At 41.9% G+C, this 18,216-nt stretch overlaps 1 protein-coding gene across 1 annotated transcript in view; it reads left to right on the top strand.

Annotated features, from left to right (window-relative positions):
- Nucleotides 1–18,216, top strand: part of clptm1 (CLPTM1 regulator of GABA type A receptor forward trafficking) — a 61,998-nt gene that overhangs the window by 37,251 nt on the left and 6,531 nt on the right. The window contains exons 8-13 of the mRNA XM_048618319.1: nt 1,963–2,207; nt 7,388–7,481; nt 8,604–8,794; nt 10,430–10,525; nt 13,213–13,348; nt 15,213–15,380. Coding sequence (XP_048474276.1) covers nt 1,963–2,207; nt 7,388–7,481; nt 8,604–8,794; nt 10,430–10,525; nt 13,213–13,348; nt 15,213–15,380 — 930 coding nt within the window. The remainder of the gene's footprint in view (nt 1–1,962; nt 2,208–7,387; nt 7,482–8,603; nt 8,795–10,429; nt 10,526–13,212; nt 13,349–15,212; nt 15,381–18,216) is intronic.

Raw genomic sequence — 18,216 nt, 5'->3', positions numbered from 1 at the left:
AGCATCTGTGAAGAGAAATCAGAGTTAATGTTTCGGGTCCGGTGACTGTTCCACAGAGCCCTTCTGAGGAAGGGTCACAGGACCTGAAACGTTAACTTTGATTTCTCTTCACAGATGCTGCCAGACCTGCTGAGCTTTTCCAGCAACTTCTGTTTTTGTTTCTGATTCACAGCACCTGCAGTTCCTTTGGATTTTATTTTCTATTTACATAGTACCTTATCACATTCTTATCGTGTTCCAAAGAGCTTTACAGCCAATCAATTACTTTTGTCGTGTAGATGCTGTTTTGATGTAGGTAGTTAAATCCCAAGGATTGCATAGGAAATTGATGACTGACTTAACATGAGGGTTGAGGAAGAAATGTCGAATAGGATATAATGAGCCCACTGCTCTTCACATTTGCACTGTTCTTTTTTGTAACTTGTTGAACAGTCAGACAAGGCTTTAGTTTTAATGTCTCATCCTTCCAAAGCTATTTGGATGATTCAACACTCCCATGGGGCCAGTCTAAATTGTGTATTCAGGTCCACAAATTTGTTGGGAATGTTGAACCTTGTGAGTAAAGGACAAAGGTTTGACTGCATGAGGCAAGGTGTCACATGACTGCCCATCCTTGTGACAAGTTCCACAGTACTGCATGTTAATCATTAGAGAGTGTAATTACAGAAACTGTGTGGAGATGAGCGCTGAAATGAAAGCATTACCAGATGCTGGAAATCTGAAACAAACAAAGAATGGTGGAGAACCCCAGCAGGTCTGGCAGCATCTGTGGAAAGAGGAACAGAATTAACATTTCAACTCGGTATGACTCTTATTCAGTTCTGAAGTAGTATCATATCGGGCTCATAGCATTACACTGTTCCTATCTCCACAGATGCTGGCAGACCTGCTGAGTTTCACCAGCATTCTTTGTGTTAGAGATAAACACTGGTTTGCTTGTGAAGCAGTAATTTCACACTTTTATTTTCCTTATCTAAACATATATAGGCCATGACTTGAAAGGAATTCAAGTTCAAACTTAAACCTGATCCCTCTTCCTGTTTATTCATTTTTTTGTTTGTGCAGTACTGAGGGTGTGCAGCACTGTTGAAGATGCCATCTTTTGGATGAAACATTAAACCTAGGCCTATCTGCTAGCTCTGGTGCATGTCACAGATCCCCATTATGATGAAGGGGAAGAGATTTAACTGTGGTATCCTGACCACTCTTTATCCCCCAATCATCGTCACAGTAGCAGATTAGCAGATCATTATCACATTCTGTTTTGTCAGAGTTTGCTGTGTGCAAAGTTGGTGACTGTGTTTCCTGCATAACAAGACTGATTGCACTTCAAACATACTTACTCGGCTGTAAAGTCTTTGAAACATGCGGTGCTCATGAAACGTGCTCCATAAACGCAAGTCTTTCTTTCTTTTCTTATGTTTGAATCATAGAATCCCTACAATGTAGAAGCAGGCCATTCAGCCCATCGAGTTCACACTGACTCACAGTGAAGGGCATCCCACCCAGACTCATTCCCTACCCTATCCCTGTAACCCTACATTACCTAAGGCTAATCCACCTAGCCTCCACAGCCCTAGACACTATGGGGGCAACTTAGCATGGCCAGTCCACCTAACCTGCACATCTTTGGACAGTGGCAAGGAACAGAAGCACCCAGAGGAAACCCACCCAGACACGGGGAGAATGTTCAAACTCCACGCAGTTAACGGAGGATGGAATCGAACCCAGGTCCCGGGTGCTGTGAGGCAGCAGTGCTAACCACTAAGCTGCCCATTTGAGTGGAATTTCTAACCAAGATTGCCTTTTGGTCGTCTCAAAAAGCTATGCCTAGATTCTATAGTGTTATTCAGCTGCAAGTTTAAATATTTCTTATGTGATATGCAAATGATTTGTGGAACACGTACAAGTGTGTCAAGTCGAGTGACATTGCATTTGGGTCCTGTTTTCATTTTCCAACAGATGTGAAGTTTGATCCAGTCAGCGGTGACTATTATCCAATCATTTATTTCAATGATTACTGGAACCTGCAGAAGGACTACTTTCCCATCAATGCCTCCCTGGAGAAACTGCCTCTGCGTATGACTTATTGCCCGTTGTCGCTGTGGAAATGGCAGCTGTACGCTGCACAGAGTACCAAATCCCCGTGGAATTTCTGGGGAGAGGACTTGTATGACCAACCAGATGAGGAGCAGGATTCAGTGAAGGTTGTTTATCCCTTTAATATCGAGTATAAATAACGTTCTTGATTCCATTTGTCAGCCAATTATGGACTGTGTCCAGTCTCCTAATGAGCTCAATAGAGACAGAGCAATGTAGCAGCATTAATAGGCCATTCGGTCTCTTAGAACTTGTTCCATTGTTAGATTGCGGTTGATTTGTAGCTCAGGACCAATTTGCCTTCCCTTTCTCCATATTCCTCAATTACCGTCACCCTTCTTAAAAACTTTTAATCCTCATCTTGAAAGTTTCACCGACATCTTTAGGTGCAGATGGTGATGTAGCAGGTAAATAATCCAGAGACCTAGGCTAATATTCTAGGGATGTGGTTCAAAGTTGCCACCCAAGTTGGTAGGGTTGTTAAGAAGGCGTATGGTGTGGTGGCTTTCATTTGCAGGGGAATTGAGTTTAAGAGCCTCGAGGTTATGCTGCAGCTGTATAAAACCCTGGTTAGACTACGCTTGGAATATTGTGTTCAGTTCTGGTCACCTCATTATAGAAAGGATGTGGAAACTTTAGAGACAGTGCAGAGGATGTTTACCAGGATGCTGTCTGGACTGGAGGGCAGGTCTTATGAGGAAAGGTTGACGGAGCTAGGGCTTTTCTCATTGGAGTGAAGAAGGATGAGAGGTGACTTGATAGAGGTGTACAAGATGATGAGATGCATAGATAGAGTGGATAGTCAGACTATTTCCCAGGGCGGAAATGACTATTACGAGGGGGCATAATTTTAAGATGATTGGAGGAGATGTCAGAGGTAGGTTCTTTACACAGAGTGCTGGGTGTGTGGGATGCACTGCCGGCAGTGGTAGTGGAGCCAGATACTTTAGAGACTTTTAAGTGACTCTTGGATTGGCACATGGATGATAGTAAAATGAAAGGTAGGCAGGTTAGTTTTAATCCTAGAGTAGGATAATAGGTCAGCACAACATCGTGGGTCAAAGGGCTGTACTGTGCTGGCCTGTTCTATGTTCTATGGAAATCCTATCTTTATAGCTGGTGGAACTTAAATTCAATTGAAAAATTTGGAGTGTAAAGTTAGTCTCAGTAATGGTGACCATAATTGTTGCAAAAACCTAACTGGCTTGTTAGCATCTTGTAGGGAAGGGAATCTGCTGTCCCTATCTGGTCCGGCCTGTGTGCAGCTCCGGATGCACAGCAATGGTGGTTGACTCCTAACTGCCTTCTGAAAGCCACTCAGTTCACGTGCAGTTAGGGGTGGGCAGCAAATGATGATGTTACCAGCCACACCCGAATCTAATTGAAGAAGAAAGGAAAAACATTCCCTGCTTTTCGGAGAGGAAAATTCAGAGGAGATTTTTACTACCCTTTCCGTGGGGGAGGAGGTGCTGCCTGATTTCTTTCCTACCTGGCTAGCTCTAATATAAGATTGTGACCTCTTGTTTTTGATTTCTCCAGACCTTCTCCCGAGAAAAATTTCCCTCTATCTGCCCTATAAAAGCCCCTGAATCATGTAAAACACCTCAAGGGAATACGTTCGAGGCTTACGGAACCAATTCTTATAACTATTTAACTCGAGTGAATCTGTGAAGCAGCAGAGATGGTCACACAGTGGTAATGTCACCGAACTAGTAACACACAGGCCCAGGTTAATGCTGTAAGACCATGGTGGCTGGTGGAACTTCAATTCAAGTAATTTTCAAATTGAAAACTAGTCTCAGTAATTAACGTCAATTGTCATAAAAGGCCCATCTGGTACACTATTGTCCTTTAGGGAAGGAAATCTGCTGTCCTTGCGCAGTCTGGATGTGACTCCAGACCAAAAACAATGTGGTCGACTCTTAACTGCACTCTGAAATGGCTCTAGCAAGCCACTCAGCTCAAAGACCATTGGGGATGGGCAACAAATGCTGCTCTTGCCAGTGACAGCTACATCTCAAGAATGTGTGAAGTACTCTGTGCTGCACTTCGTTCAAGGTCAGTGGTTTTGATCAGGGAGAAAGCAAATTTGTCTTTCTCGAATCCGAAATGGGTGGTTTTAGCTTTCCTTGCATTGTGTCCTTGCTCACTTAACGCTCTAGTTTTCTTCCTCCAATGACTCCTTAATTTGTGCGCTTTGCAAGTTTGGATATCCCACTCTGTTTTTTCAGTCAGTTTATTAAAATGGTGAGACATTCAGATACCAGTACAGATTCCTGTGGAGCATCAGTTGTCGCCTTACATCAATTGAAGAATGTTCCCTTTACTCTTGCGTTCTCCTATTTCCCAACCACTTACCGATTAATTGGTTACTGTTTGAAACCCAGCACGGCAATTCCTCAATACGTTAAGGAATGTATTATTTATTGATATCCCGTAGTAGGCAGAGCTGTGATCCCCAGTCTCTATTCGGATCATTTGATGAGTGCTGTTGAGGAGCAACATACAGTCATTGCAGGAACTTTACTTGAAATCAATATCTCCAGTGAGCTTTAAAAAATGATCCTGTGGTTTTTGTTTGAGTGCAGACTGGTTCAGGGTTAAATCTCCTCCCTTCTCATTCCAAATGAATTACCTAAATGCCCTTTCTTTGTGGTGTAGTAGATGAAGAATGCCCACTCCGAACCTGTACTGCAGCATGAGCCAGTACCCTGATGAGGGAGTGAAGAAACCTTTTGTCAGATTCACCACCTTGCTAAAACCTAGCTCAATAAAAAGTCTGGTTGTAAAAAGCATCTCCCTCCTGAGATATTTGAAATGCTATTTCGTTTCCTGTCTGCGGAGACCTGTTATTTTGAAGCTCTGCCAATAGCAGAATCTTGCAGCATGGGCCTGTAGGCTCCATTCACAATTTTGTACATTGAAATTTTCACTGTTAATCTGGATGCTAATTGCAAAGGCTCTGAGCTCCACTGCCAGTTTACGCACAACCTCTACAGTACTGAATACAAATGAGCTCATTTCCTCAGTTTCTTTAAAACGAAGACTGGGTTGAAGGAATTATTATTCCTTCCTGATAGAAATCATTAATTGACTGAGCAGGGCAACCCAGCCATGCTAATACTGGAAACTAATGTGGAATGGTACTTGATGGTGTTTGGTATCTTTACAATTAAATAAAATGTTTTTTGGCGTTTTCGCTCTAAAATTGATTTATGTCCTCTGGTGAAATCCTTCAATCTTAGCTGAACATCTCAATAACGTTCTTCCTTTGAATGTTAACTCCATTGCAAAATTTTAGGAGATTGGGAGTCCTGTGAGCTACTGTAAGCTTACAGCATGCCAGCAGATCGCCAGATACTTGAATGTTATCTTTCCAGATGGGCAGTTTAGAAAAGGCAGCATAATAGTGACAGACTTTTTCTTTAAAACCATGCAACAGTGGAAAAAATTGCAGTGAGTGAGACTGCTGGGCTAACCGACATGGCCACAATGGGCCGGGCAGCCTCCTCGCTGTTGTATCGTTCTTTAACATTTGCCCGTCAGTGGAAATTGATCAAAAAGCAGGCAGGATTTAATGCATTCTGCCATCCCTTGCCAATTTGTTTCATGGTGTAAAAGATCAGGATTTGCTCAGTGACTGTTGACTTTTTGTCACAGTTATGATTCCATTTTTAATATATTTTTTAAAACCTTTTCATGATTTTAGGGAGTAGGCCCAAACATTTTCTGTTTCCTTCATTAAGTCAGGCTGTAACTCCTTTCTCCTGGAGGTGGGGGGCATGGGGAATGAAGGCTGAGAGTTGACCTAATTGGGTCTTATAATTCTGAAGGGTTTGAAAAAGGAACAGGGTAAGATGTTTCCATATGTGTGGGAGGCTATTGATAAAATAGTCACTAAGAAATCCAATAGGGAATTGAGTAGAATGTCTTCATGTTAAACAAGCAGAATGTGGAACTTGCAAGGGCAGATTTAGTAATCCAAATGCTGAGCCTAATTCTGTGGGGTTCATGTACCACCATGGCAGCTCCTGAAATTTAAATTTACTGGATAAGTTCAATTAATTGAGTTTTCCAAAAAATCTGGAATTTGAAGCTAATCTCAGTAATGGTGACCATGAAGCTATAAATGATTGCCATAAAAGCCCCATCTTGTTCACTCCTTCTATCAGGAAATCTGTCATTCCCTGGTCCAGGCTACATGTGGCACCAGGCCCACGGCGACGTGGTTGACTCTTGAGTAAAACGCTCAGTTGTACCAAACCACTACATTGTTTCATGGCATCAGGTCAAACCTTGGCAAGGACACCTCCTGTTGATACTACCCTACCTCAGCTGATGAATCGGTTCCATATTAAGCACCATTTGGAGGAAGAACTGAAGATGGCAGTGCTACATTGTATACTCTCAATGGAGGGCTTCATTGTCCATTGTCCATTACCAAAAGTATTTTGGTAGCACCGCTACTGATTGAGCTTGAGCTGGCCATGTCCTAAAAGATATATTTAGCCGTGCTGAGCTCGAGAGATGGTGAGGGACAGATAGAGAGAAAAGCCAACTAGATCTTGTCTACCTGTCACAGACAATATCAACAAGGGGGACCATCATGTAGTCCTTGTGGAGTTAAAGCTCCATCTTCATTACTGCGATAACCCATCAATTATGTTGAATGGCACAACTGTAATGCTCAATGGGATAAATTCAGATCAGATCTAGCCTGCGGCAAACTGTGCCAAGTGACCCCACAACCACTGAATCTGATCAAAACATTAGTGCAAAAGACAAGCTGTTTGCAACTATCTTTAGTCATAAGTGACTGATCCATCTTGGCTTCCTCCTTAGTTCTCCAGCATCTCCAACGCTAGTTTCTGTCAAACCATTTCAATCCCAGTGATTTGAAGTAATGGTTAAAGGCACTGGATATTGCAAAGACTATGGTTCATTAGTAATGAATTAGCAGTAGTGAATACCTGTGCTCCAGAACTAGCAATGTCTCCAGTGAAACAATTTCCAATACAGCTACAATTCTGGCATTTACCTGACAATGTGGGAAACAGCCCATGGGTATGTCTTGTCCATAAAAAAGCAGGACATATCTAATCTCACCAATTATTGCCCAAGTTGCAATTAAAAAAAAAATTATAATCCGTAAGTGGTTGTACGTAAAATGGATGGAGAACCAGGTAAGTGTTCGAGGACTTAATTATTCTTTATAGTTTACCATAAAGTATTTATCTGTTTTGTTAATATGACTATCTTGTTTTTTTCTTCTTTCCCCTTCTGACAGGTTGCCTTATTGGAAACCAATCCATATCTCCTAGCAGTAACTATTATTGTGTCAATTGTGCACAGTGTGTTTGAATTCCTCGCTTTCAAAAATGGTGAGCCATAACTGCAAAGTGCTTGCTTATTTCCTAATTACTGCACAAAGCTGCTTATTGGCTGTATGATAGTCAGGCAACAATGTCCATTCTAGTACACACAATGTAACAATGATCTGAAATGCTAGCCTTTCACAGCACTTTATTTATATCTGTTCTACAGATCCCCTCAGCTTGTCATTACAGGGTCAGTGTTCTGTTTATTGTGAAACATAATGCATCTCCATCTCCACCCCAACGGAAACTCATTAGCAGAGACCAGAGATGAACGTTTTAACATTCCTGGACTTTATGGTTCAGTTGATCAATGGATAAATTGGAATAGCTAAGAAATCAAAAAAGTTGGAAACTTCTGATAAAGCTGCCATTCCGAACTATGCTTCATTTGTGATGTTGCTTCATTATTTCAAAAGTCAAGAAGTCAAACGACAGCAGGTTATAGTCCAACTGGTTTATTTGAAGTCACAAGCTTTCTTAGCACTGCCCCTTCGTCAAGTGAAGTCACTTCACCCGATGAAGGAACAACGGTCTGAAAGCTTGAGACCTCACATAAACCTGTTGGACTATAGCCTTCTGTCGTTGGACTATAGCCTGCTATCGTGTGACTTCTGATTTTTGTCCACCCCAGTCCAACACCGGCACCTCCACATATTATTTTTAAAGGACCGTTGTCAGGAAGCTCTAAAGTGTAGGCAGATTAAATCAGAGCTATCAGGAAAGACTGAACAGGAAACAAGAAGTTTTTGATGGGTGACCTAAAGATGTTTTTAAGGAGTTCTGAAGGGTTGACTGTGGAGCAGATGTTTCCGCTTTTGGGAAGATCCAAGTGCCATAAGCATGAGATAGTTACAATGCATTCCAGTAGAGTATTCAGGAGAAACTTCTTTACTTAGAGAACATGAAACTTGCTGTCACATGGAGTAGTTGAGGCAAACAGCATACATTGATTTAGGGGAAACTAGATGAGTACATGAGGGAGAAAGGAATTGAAGTATATACTGACTGGGCAGTGGGAAGATGAGTGGAGCTTTGTGTGAGTTTATAAATACCACCATAGACCAGTTGTTCTGTTTTTATGCTGAATATTCAAAGTAAGGTAATCAGTGTAACTAATTTTTACAGACATTCAGTTCTGGAACAGCCGTCAGTCTTTGGAGGGGCTCTCTGTACGCTCCGTGATTTTTGGTGTCTTCCAGTCTGGTGTCGTGTTGCTTTACATCCTGGATAATGAGACCAACTTTGTGGTTCAGGTCAGCGTATTTATTGGCCTCTTGATCGATCTTTGGAAGATCACCAAAGTCATGGATGTGCGGGTAAGAATGTTCTCTTTCTACTGCACGTCAGCTTTTACAGTGCTTTGTGGAAATAAGTCATCATCCTGACTTGGAAATATATCGGCGATCCTTCATTGTCACTGGGTCAAAATCCTGGAATTTCCTCCCTGATGGCATTGTGAGTCGACCCACAGCAGGTGGGTCAAGAAGGCAGCTCACCACCACCACCACCTCAAGGACAACTAGGAACAGGCAATAAATGCTGGCCCAGGCAGTGATGCCCACATCCCACAAATGAATAAATTAAAAAAATATATATTTCAGTGAGCAAGTGGCCAATTTGTGGACCATGCTCCTGAGGGAGACTGTAGAAGCGGGTGGTACTGATTTGTTCAAATGTGTTTGAGATGGTTTGTTTTTGTTTGGAAAAATACCATTTTGAATCCTGTCTATGAGTAATTGAAGACATAATGTGTTGTGTGTCGCATGTTTGGTTGGAGCATGTGACTTTGAGCGTGTGCTTTCCAAACTTACTAAGATATTCTCATTGTCTTGTCTCTGGTTCTGTAGTAGTCTAATTGATCAAAATTGATCATAATTTTATAAATCAAAATGCCAAAATTGTTTTATTGTGTGATAGCTATGCCCAGCATGGTAGAGGGTGAATTACACAGAACTTGTGTTCTGAGGAAGGGTCACTGAACCCAAAACATTAACTCTGATCTCTCTCTACAGATGCTGGCAGACCTGCTGTTTTTGCTTCTCACAAAACTTGCTCTTTTTCGCTCAGTATCTGGTTTTTCTGAAAGCTAATGGAAATTTAGTTATATCGTAGAGAGGATTTTTAAAGAGCAATATATCTTATTTCTAACCAAATCACACAGTATATAACAAGATTGGTGAACTATAAGAAAATAAGCCGTTAATCAGCCCATTTGTAACATGATACAGATATTGTGATGCACCTTTGCTGTACACTTCCCCCTATCTGATTAGCACTGAACTAAAACTAAAAGAATAGAACAGGTTTTTTTTTAAAGAAATGAAAGAATCAATGAACTAAGTGACCATCAGCATCTCAGGTGTTAGGGCTCTGTCATATTTCCGGATTGCAAGAGAGGCCATTTTGTGCTCCTATTCACGAACATTCAAACTAAGAGCAGGAGTAAACCATTTGCCCCTCCGTTCAGAGATCATCAAGATCTGATTATGGCCTGAACCTCACCTTACTATCTACTCCTGATAACCGTTAATCCCCTTGTCAGCCAAGAATTTATCCACCTTGACCTTAAGAATATTCAATATGCCTGACCTGACTCTGTAAGGGAGTTTGCAAGGTGCCTAACCATCAGAGAAAATACTCCCCATTTCATTCTTAAATGGGAGACCTCAGATTTTTAAACTGTATCCCGTAGTTCTAGTCTTTTCTGTTTAGTACTGTGGGTTACACAATCACTGTTTATTTCCTGTGTACGAATTGTTTATAGAATGTTATGATGTGCAACGTGGCCAATCAGTCCATTGTGCCTGTGCCACCTCTTTGAGGGAGATCAAATTTACGAGAATGAGGATAATTTAACCATATCTGGGCAAAGTTCTCAATACCTAGCTTTTCTCTTTAACACTGGTATGTTTTTGAAGTTATTGTAGGTAATATGACCAATTTTGTTATAGATTGACCGGGATAATAAAGTGGCTGGGATCTTCCCTCGCTTGACGTTAAAAGATAAATCAACATACGTGCAGTCCTCAACTAAGAACTATGATGATGTGAGTATGAAACTGTGTTTATAATTGCTTAAAACTGCTGAATATATTTTAAAATGTGAGTGAAATAAGGCTATTTACATTGCATTTTTGGCACTCTGTTCCCAACTCTATCCTCAGTAGCATATTTTGAAAGCTTGATGGTCAACCTGGAAGAAGCTACGCTTCCTTGAAATGCCACAGGCAAGTCCGGTTTACAGAAATGCAGAAGCAAGGACTTGGTGTCAGAGAGCGAATTAAGTGGGGAGCAATGGTTTAATCTGAAAACAGTTACTTGTTGAACTTGTGGAACAAGTTGCTTTGTCTGTAAGCTGGGAGCTTTTGGGAAGCGACTTTGAGATCCTCGGACTCGAACAGCTTGGTTCTGCTGAAAATCTTCAGTGCCAGCCAGCCGTGGTGTGTAACCTTGCTGCTGTGTGGCCTGGCAAGTGGAAGATGCACGAATCAGGAGCGTCAGTATTAAAGTCTACCTAGCATTTCATCCAGAGACTAGTGCCCCTTATGCACCACTTGTGACCTTTGAAAGAAAGGTGCTTGTGTTCTGTTGTATTGGGTGGACACGGTATCTCTCACTAAGGCCTCCTTCGTATTCCCTAATTGCAAGAGGACTCAATTTGTAATAGAGTCATAAAGTCAGAGGGTCATACAGCATGGATACAGACCCTTCGGTTCAACTCATCCATGCCAACCAAGTTTCCCAAACTAAACTAGTCCCATTTGCCTGTATTTGACCCATATCCCTCTAAACTTTTCCTATTCTGTGGTGGGCAGGTCATTGAGTATATTTAAGACAGACTTAGATCGAGGGGATCAAAGGTTATGGGGAGAAAGCAGGAGAATGGGGTTGAGAAACTTATCAGCCATGATTGAATGGTGGATCAGACTCGATGGGCCAAATGGCCTAATTTCTGCTCCCATGTCTTATGGTCTATTCATGTTAATGTCTTTTAAATATTGTAATTGTACCTGCATCTAGCACTTCCTCTGGCACAAAAACAAAGTTGCTGGAAAAGCTCAGCAGGTCTGGCAGCATCTGTGGAGGAGAAAACAGTCAACATTTCGGGTCCGGTGACCCTTCCTCAGAACTCTGTTCTTTTGTTCTCAACTCCAGTTCTGAGGAAGGGTCACTGGACCCGAAACGTTAACTCTGTTTTCTCCTCCACAGATGCTGCCAGACCTGCTGAGCTTTTCCAGCAACTTTGTTTTTGTTCCTGATTTACAGCATCCGCAGTTCTTTTGGTTTTCCTTCCTGTGGCAGTTCATTCCACATTCGAGCCACCCTCTGCATGAAAAGTTCCTCCTGGGGACCCTTTTAAATCTTTCTCTTCTCGCCTTAAAAATGTGCCATCTTGTTTTGAATTCCCCCACCCTAGGGAAAAGACCTTTGTTATTCACCGTATCTATACCCCTGATGATTTTATAAACCTTTATAACGTCACCTCTCAACCTCCTACACTCCAGTGAGAGAAGTTTGTCTTTCCCATTTCTCCTTATAACATAAACCCTCCAGTCCTGGTAGCATCCTGTGTCCCTGGTGCTGTGAGGCAGCAGTGCTAACCACTGTGCCACCGTGCTGCCCTAGCTCCAGCCACCACATTTTAGGAAGGATGTGAGGGACTTTGAAAGGGCATAGAGGAGATTTAACAGAATGGTTTCAGGAATTTAGCTGCAAGGTCTGGCTGGAAAAGCTGAGGTTGTGCTCCTTGGAATAAAGGAAATGGAAGGGTGATTTAATGAAGGTGTAAATGATCATGACAGGTTTAGATATACGTTAACTGATGGTGTGAGGACTGAATGACCTAGATTTAAGGTTCGGGGGTGTGTGTGTGTGTGTGTGTATATGTGCATTTGGGGGTTGGTGGGGTGGTGGGAGTCGGTTTGGGATGGGTGTGGGCAGTGGGGGCAAAGAAATGAGAGGAAGAACTTCATGCAGCAAATAGTAGTGACCCTGGAAGTTGCTGTCTATGAAGGAGGTGGGGCCCAGGTGATCAATGACTTCAAAAGGAAACTGAGTGGACATTTGAGGGAAATAAACTTACAGGGCTACAAGGATGGAGCAGAGGGAATGAGACTGTCTGGTTTTGGTCTACAGACAGGCAGCATGGATATGCTAAATGGTGGAGCGAATGGAACAGGTGAATTTTAAAAGGAAGTTTGAGCAGTAAATGAGAGAGAAGAGAAAATAAGGATATGTTGATAAATAAAGTTGTTGAAGGCACCATATGATGCACAAACGTGATCTGTTTGTGTGCTGTAACTTTTCCTTGACCTTGACTTATCCATTTATTGTTGTAAATGTGACTTGAGGGAGTCTCATTTCTGAGATATGACTAGATGAAGTGATTAGAAATTCACTTCAACAAGCAGCATACATTTTCTATTCATACGTTGAATATTTAGTGATGTTTTCCAGAAGGAAGTTCAGCAGTTCCAATTCCTCTTGTCTTTTCAAAATTAAAAGAGATCTGAATGATTAATTTTTTATATAATAAAAAAGACTTTTTTGGATTTCTGTTTAAGGCTTTTGTCATTTGGGATTTGCTACAAATGCACAAGTCCTTGAGGTACACCAATTATTGTCTCCAAATAAAATTGTTTTTCCTAATAGCCTGCAGAGTTGATCTAGAGGCACTTAGTTGCTTTAGAAGTGATTACTGGGTAGTTAATAATTCATACCTGGTCTTTTTCAGATGGCTTTTAAATATTTGTCCTGGATTCTGTTCCCACTGTTGGGCTGTTATGCTGTCTATAGCTTATTGTATATGGAGCATAAAAGCTGGTATTCCTGGGTGTTGAGTATGCTCTATGGTTTCTTATTGACGTTTGGTGAGTACAATAATTTTCTAGGTAATGCAACACTTACAAAAAAGTTTCTGATTTACCATTGATAACCCATTAATTTGAGTTACTGACTTTAACTTTGTTCTAGCTGATCAAAACTGGTGAATTAATTCTGTGATTGAAATCTAATGCTGAATCCTTTGTCAATGTTATGATCAATTGATCACTTTACAGGATTTAATGTTGAGTCTTTAGCTGTAGAAGGGAGTGGGGAGTGTAGAACACTGTAGAAAGACTGATTTCAATTAGTTTCCCAGCTGTGGGAATACTGTTTAGTTTGAATACAAGACTTGAATCTTACAATGAAGATCATAGTCATTCAGCACGGAAACAGACCCTTCGGTCCAACCAGTCCATGCCACCCATGTTCCTAAACTGAACTAGTCCCATGTGCAGGACTTTGGTGGGGCCTCTTCTGGAGTACTGTGTGCAGTTCTGGTTGCCCTGTTGTAGGAGGGATGTTGTTGAACTGGAGAGGGTTTACCGGAATGTTGCCGGGAATGGAGGGTTTGAGTTATGGGAGTAGGCTGGATAAGCCGGGACTTTTGTCCGCTAGAGCATGGGAGGTTGAGGGGTGACCATACAGAGGTGTATAAAATCATGAAGGGTTTAATTCAGAATAGGCTTGGGAGAAACACAAGAGTTGGTTGGATTCTTTACCTGTACTCCTCCGAAACTGGCTTCTAGTTTATATAATTCCTGTTAGTGAATCCAGGTAGTTAATTTACATTCAGAAGCAGTGTTAACATGTCAACCCCATGACCTTGTAACAGAACGGAATAGTGAAACTGGTTCGAGTCCACATCGTGAGAGATCAGGTCATATCGGTGATGTCCAAGGTACTGTTGAGGAAGGAGGGTGTGGTTCAAGCTGACTGAGGAATGGACTAGGGTGTTGCAGAGAGGATATTTCCAATGAAAGCTTGAAGAAGGAGGGCTGATGATGATGTGTTTGGTGGTGGCATCATGGGGGAGCTGGCAGATGCCCAGGGGAATGATCTGTTGAATACAGAAGCTAGTGGGGTAGAAGCTGAGAACAAGGAATTGTTCGTGCCACACATCAGTTAATAATTAAAATACTATTTGGGTGCAAAATGATTAATTGTTTCATAGCATTAGCATAGATACTTATTACAATTAATGGCAAATGTGTTGTTTATAATTCTGGACATCTCTGAATTCCTGATTATATTTATTCCCCTTGATATCCCTCCAGTGCCAAGTATAGCATTGCTGAGGCTGTGGGCACTAATGCAGATTTATCCACCAGATTAATGATCATTTGCTGAACATGTGCAATATCGCTTCATTAATCCACCTTCTGTGCTCCCACTTTCTAACCCCAGATTATAGGGCTGGGTTCAAATCTAACAGGTGTGAGATTAGCACATTGAGTGCAGATCATTGCTTATTGCAGCAGCCTGAAATTTATACTTTTACACTGATGTGGTAAATGCTCCAAATGTTGCATGGGAGGTGGAAATAGTTTCAGAAGTTATAATCTTGGAGGAGCCCTTTAATTTCCAATATATTCAAATTCTGCATGATCTTTTTAAAAAAAAAAAAAACCCACCAGGCCTCTGAGTTGAAATTAGAAAATTAGCAAAGTTTGGAACACTTCCTTGAAGAGCATTTAATGTTACATGAATTGTCGGAGAGATTTTTGTTCAAAGATATTCAGGAATATGTGACAAGATTTGGAGTTAAGTTGCAGGTCAATTGTGATCAAAACTGCAAGTTGCTTTGTTCCGAATCAGTTAGCTCTGTCAAAGAGCTAGTATGACCATGAAGGGATGAGTAGCCTGTTGTGTGTCTGAAGATTCTAAATGTCTTTTGTTTCCTCCCTGCAGGATTTATAACAATGACGCCACAGCTTTTCATTAATTATAAGCTAAAGTCGGTAGCTCATCTCCCGTGGAGGATGCTTACCTACAAAGCACTAAATACCTTCATTGATGATCTCTTTGCATTTGTTATCAAAATGCCAATGATGTACAGAATAGGATGTTTGAGAGATGGTAAGTGGTTGTATCATTTCTACAAATTAATTCACTGATTAGGTGACCCTTTTACATCATCTCGGTTCTCGACAATGAAGTGTATTCTCAGTGTGCATTTCTGCACATTTCATTTGGGTGGTGACATTTCTATTGTGAAACATGAAGTTCTCGCTAATATAGCAGAAGGAATGATGTGGAATTCCTGCTTCTAAGGGACAGTGTTTTTGAAATTAGAAGCCACCTGTTTTCAGACAGGGAGAGGGAATTTTTTTTAAGGGTTGTGGAACTTAGGAATACTCTGCCTCAGAAGCTGATGGAAATAGAGTCATTGACTATTTTTAAGGCGGAGGTGGTTGGATTCTTGTTACAGGTATCGAAGGCTATTAGGGGTAGATGTGGAATTCGGAGCACAAACAGATCAACCATGATCTTATTAAATGGCGATGTCAGAAGTCACACGACATCAGGTTATAGTCCCAACAGGTTCATTTGAAATCTCAAATTTTTGGAGTGCTGCTCCTTTGCCAGCTGAGTGTACACTTCCCCTGACGAAGGAGCAGCGCTCCGGGAGGTTGTGATTTCAACTGAACCTGATGGACTATAACCTGGTGTCGTGTAACTTCTGACTTTGTCCGCCCCAGTCCAACACCGGCGCCTCCACATCATTAACAAACAGCAGCGTAGGCTCAAGGGGCCTACTTCATCTCCTAATTTGTATGTTCGTATGACTAGAGTTGTTGATTCCAGGAATCAGACAGACAGCTGATGAGCTACTGTCTGATGTTGGAGTGTTGCAGAAGCGAGATACAGGACTGATTCGATTGTCTCCTTTAAAATGAAGTTGTTCTTGTTGATGATTCAGGCTCCCACTGGTTTATGAGAGGAAGTACAAGTCCTTCCTGCTTCAGGGTGTTTGAACTTTAGAAGAATGTGGAACATGTGGCTTTGAAAGTTGATGTACATTTTGAAACATTGACAAAGATTATAAGGGCACATTACATCGTGAATATAACTCCTCCTGACTCTTTTAGGTTGTTTTCTAATTTCCAATTCCTCCCTATTTACTGCTCCATCTACCATGGAGATTCAACTACTGGTGATCTGCTTGAACTATTCACTTAGTCACACAACATGGAAGTAGACCCTTCGGTCCAACCAGTCCATACTGACCATAATCCCCAAACTAAACTACTCCCACCTGTCTGCTCCTGGTCCATATCCCTCCAAACATTTCTTATTCATGTATTTAGCGAAATGTTTTTAAACATTGTAACTGTACCTGCATCCGCCATCTCTTCTGGAAGTTCATTCTACACACAAGCCACTCCGTGTGTAAACAAAAAATCATGCCTCATGTCTTTTTTAATCTTTCTCCTCTCACCTTAAAAATATGCCCTTTAGTCTTGAAATTTCCCACCCGAGGGAAAAGACACCTGCCATTCACCTTATCTATACCTGTCGTGATTTTATAAACCTCTTTATAGCCCAATTCCCAGCAACATCCTGGTAAATCTCTGATTCCTCTCCAGCTTAATAATATTCTTCTTCTAACTGGGCAACCAGAACATATCCTCCACTTTCACCCCATCCTCCTAATGGAGCAGTTGCCATCTCCAATTCCTATTGCCTTTCTCCGTACCTCCCCATCACATGTAATGGCAATGCCAACACTGAATATTCCATAGTTACTGATGACTAGAAACTTAACTGGACATAAACGCTATGACGATGAGAGTTGTTTGGAGGCTGGGTATCTGCACAATGAACTCACCTCCTTACTTCCCACCACCTCTCCACCATCTCCACAACATAAATAAAAACATGAAGCACTTGCTTGGCTGGGTCCAGCTCTGAAACGCAAGCCTGGATCATAAATAGAAGGTCAGAAAAGCCTGTTTGCTGTTGTCTCCCTCGCAGTGTGTACCCCCACACATAGCTTCCTGAGGGGGATTTAGGATGGTAATAAATGTTCCTTGCCAGTATCTCTTGATCACATTTTAAAATAACACTTGCAAGTTCCCCCTCCGAGTCACACACTATCTTGATTTGGAAATATATCTATGAAGACCATTCCTTCATTTTTGCTGAGTCAGTGACCAGTCCCATAGGAGTAACTTCACGATACGGTTTGCAATGCCTCTCATTCCCTGTCGAATGCAAGTAAGGATGGGTAATAAGTGATGGCCAGCTATACCTGTCTCCCATGAACAAATATGAACAAAAGTCCTGCAGTGATCCCACCAATTTGAAGGGTGCAAGCTCAGGCAGAGAAGTTGATGCTAGATCAGCTGCATTGGGCTTTCCTGTGCCTCGCATTCTTTTGAAACTAAATGATCATGGAATGGAGAGAGAACTCACAGTTCCTCCTCTTGTTGACCCATCTCGAGCACTGCTCTGACCAGCTTCCAATCAGCCTCTAAATACTAACGTCAGGACAGCACCTTCCCAGCCATGGCAAAGTTCTGACTTAACTGGTTGGCTCAGTGGTTAGCACTGCTGCCTCACGGCGCCAGGGACCCGGGTTCGATTCCACCCTTGGGTGACTGTCTGTGTGGAGTTTGCACATTCTCCCCGTGTCTGCGTGGGTTTCCTCCCACTTGACACAGGTCTGCAGGTTAGGTGGATTAACCATGGGAAATGTGGGGTTATGGGGTTAGGGTGGGTCTGGGTGGATGCTCTTTGGGGGTTCAGTATGGACACGATAGGCAGTATGGCCACTTTCCACACTGCAGGGATACTCAGATATATTCCGACCTGCAACTGTTCAACTTTCAGATCTCGCCGTCCTACCATTAACAGCAGAGCTTCCATCTGGCCTCTTGGAACCCCTTCCTGACATGTCTTTGTCACCAAC

Source organism: Rhincodon typus, chromosome 39 (assembly GCF_021869965.1).
Source record: "Rhincodon typus isolate 14 chromosome 39, sRhiTyp1.1, whole genome shotgun sequence".
In the NCBI taxonomy this organism is placed as follows: domain Eukaryota; kingdom Metazoa; phylum Chordata; class Chondrichthyes; order Orectolobiformes; family Rhincodontidae; genus Rhincodon; species Rhincodon typus.
This window is presented reverse-complemented; position numbering and strand designations above follow the sequence as displayed.